This window comes from Rhagoletis pomonella, unplaced genomic scaffold (assembly GCF_013731165.1).
Source record: "Rhagoletis pomonella isolate Grant_MI unplaced genomic scaffold, Rhpom_1.0 Rhpom_scaffold_17994, whole genome shotgun sequence".
Taxonomy (NCBI): Eukaryota; Metazoa; Arthropoda; class Insecta; order Diptera; family Tephritidae; genus Rhagoletis; species Rhagoletis pomonella.
Window position 1 is genome coordinate 1 of NW_023476519.1, and position 2,056 is coordinate 2,056.

Consider the following 2,056-nt stretch of genomic DNA (forward strand, 5'->3'; position numbering starts at 1 on the left):
GTTTAAAATTATGATATTTACACCGTTCTCCCGATTTACAAAAATGAAAGGGATTGGTCTCTGGACGTGCGGTAAGGATATATTTTTTTAATAGGGTTGCCACCACCTACCTACATACATAAGTACAATATTTATACATATGTACATTCTACAACTATGTGTGCATTAGACTGGGTCGGTCCCCATACAAAAAAAAAAAGTTGCTAATGTCCGCTCCTAAATTTAAAGATTATGTTGAGAGGGTTCTGGAAAAATTTTATTTTTTTTTTTTTAACCCTCCGAAATACAGCCGAAATGGTTTTTTCGTTGTAACTTGGTTATTTGACGGCCGATTTTTAAAATTGATATATCATTATTTTTGTCTTGAGAAGCTTCACTTTTCGTTCTTATGTCTTTTTAAGCTTTGAAGTCGCGTTCGCATGATAAGGGCAGAAACAAAATTTTACCCCCCCTAAAGCATATTTTTTTCCTTACCAAACGAAAGTACTTAAAAATTCAAGAAAATGTTGCCTTCAAACTATATTACTAAAATAATCAACAAAAAAGTTATTTCACTTACAATATTTATTGCTACTTAAGCAAATTTTGGCGCGAATCAAGGCTTTTATATTGGTATCGGCTTTCTAATTTTGCAAAAATGTGGCCCAGGCGCTTTTCATCAGTGACAGCACTTGCAGACTCACTAACAACACGCACAAACCGTTCGGTATTCTGGGAATGACAGAGGAACTCTAAAAAAAAATGATTTAAAAGTACTATAAGACCCGTGAAGTTTTTAGTTTGAAGATATTTACCTGGGATATTTATCACTTCATTTTCCGAAAATTGAAACATTGTAAGTTCACTATCTGGGTAGAACTGCACACAAGGGGGTTCCGTAATCTTAAACTGACTCCAATCGATCATGCTGACATACGACTTACTTTCAAAGTTTATTACGCCACGCTTTGGGACCTTGAACACGCGAAGCCCTGCTGGTGGATATTGACGTGCTGTTTTGATTTTTTCGTACCCATCATTACGTATCTCTGGATCAGCGTCGGTTATCATGGCTAATAATATATTTTCTGGGTGAAAATAATATGCATTATTTTCTATAGCTGAACGTATAATGGCTTGAACAGCATTTGATAGTTCGCTCGCGTGAAATTTTATTTTTGTCAATGACCAGATAATCAAAATATTTCATAATTTTATCCGCTGTGTTTTCTTTAAAATCCTTTTTTACTTTTGTAGCAATCGCAGCTTGCAAATCTTTTATTAGCATTGTAGCAAGCAATGATCCAAAGCGATCTGAAGTATCCGTCCTATCTAACGCCGAGCAATAATTTTTTAAGGACAAATCAGATACTTTTAAACTTTGTGTGACTTCTTCACTTGCTTCATCGTCTTCACTTGAGCTAGGCACATAACCAATCGAACTTGCAGCGGTTTCAGTGTGATTTTCAACATTACATTCTAGCGAGCAATTGTCAGTTCTAGTATGATCAAGCCCACTATCTAATGACAAAAGCCTTGGCCCGCATTGATCATAAAGAAAGTCATTTACCGCGGTTGGAACTCTACTTGCACTAGGGCAATCACATTGTCGATTTAAGTCCATAATGCACTTACACTTTGAAATTAACAATATTTTATTCCATTCCTGATCATTATATTCATAAGGATGTTTTTTTACATTGTAATAACTTTGAAGGAGGCTTTCAATGTTTCTCCGGAGCGTAGTTCTTGTAACTATAGGGATGTTTGCCTGCTGCCACAACTTTGAAATTGTGTTCATAACTATTGGCAAATATTCATTGAGACTTCGATTTTTTGGAACACTTGCAGAGCCGTAATATTTAAGGAACAAAAAATATTCAATAACACCACGTTTCGTAGGTAACATTTTAATATCAATATCGCGCTTAACGAAAGCCATTTTTAAATTGCACACACTGTTAAGTCACTTTTTAATTTTATTTCACCAGCACAATTTATGGTATTAATTATAAATTATTATTATCAATACGAAACAACAGGTTTGACTCACTTATTTACTTTGACTTCCACAATT

The 2,056-nt window shown here is 34.6% G+C and overlaps 1 protein-coding gene across 1 annotated transcript; it reads right to left on the bottom strand.

Annotated features, from left to right (window-relative positions):
• Positions 1–482: 482 nt before the first annotated feature.
• On the bottom strand, positions 483–1,155 carry LOC118757438. Its single transcript, XM_036492149.1, has 2 exons — positions 795–1,155; positions 483–731 (listed from the first exon to the last, which is right to left on the bottom strand). The coding sequence occupies exons 1-2, from the start codon at positions 1,048–1,050 to the stop codon at positions 571–573; spliced, it is 417 nt and encodes a 138-aa protein (XP_036348042.1). The 5' UTR covers positions 1,051–1,155; the 3' UTR covers positions 483–570.
• Positions 1,156–2,056: the final 901 nt, after the last annotated feature.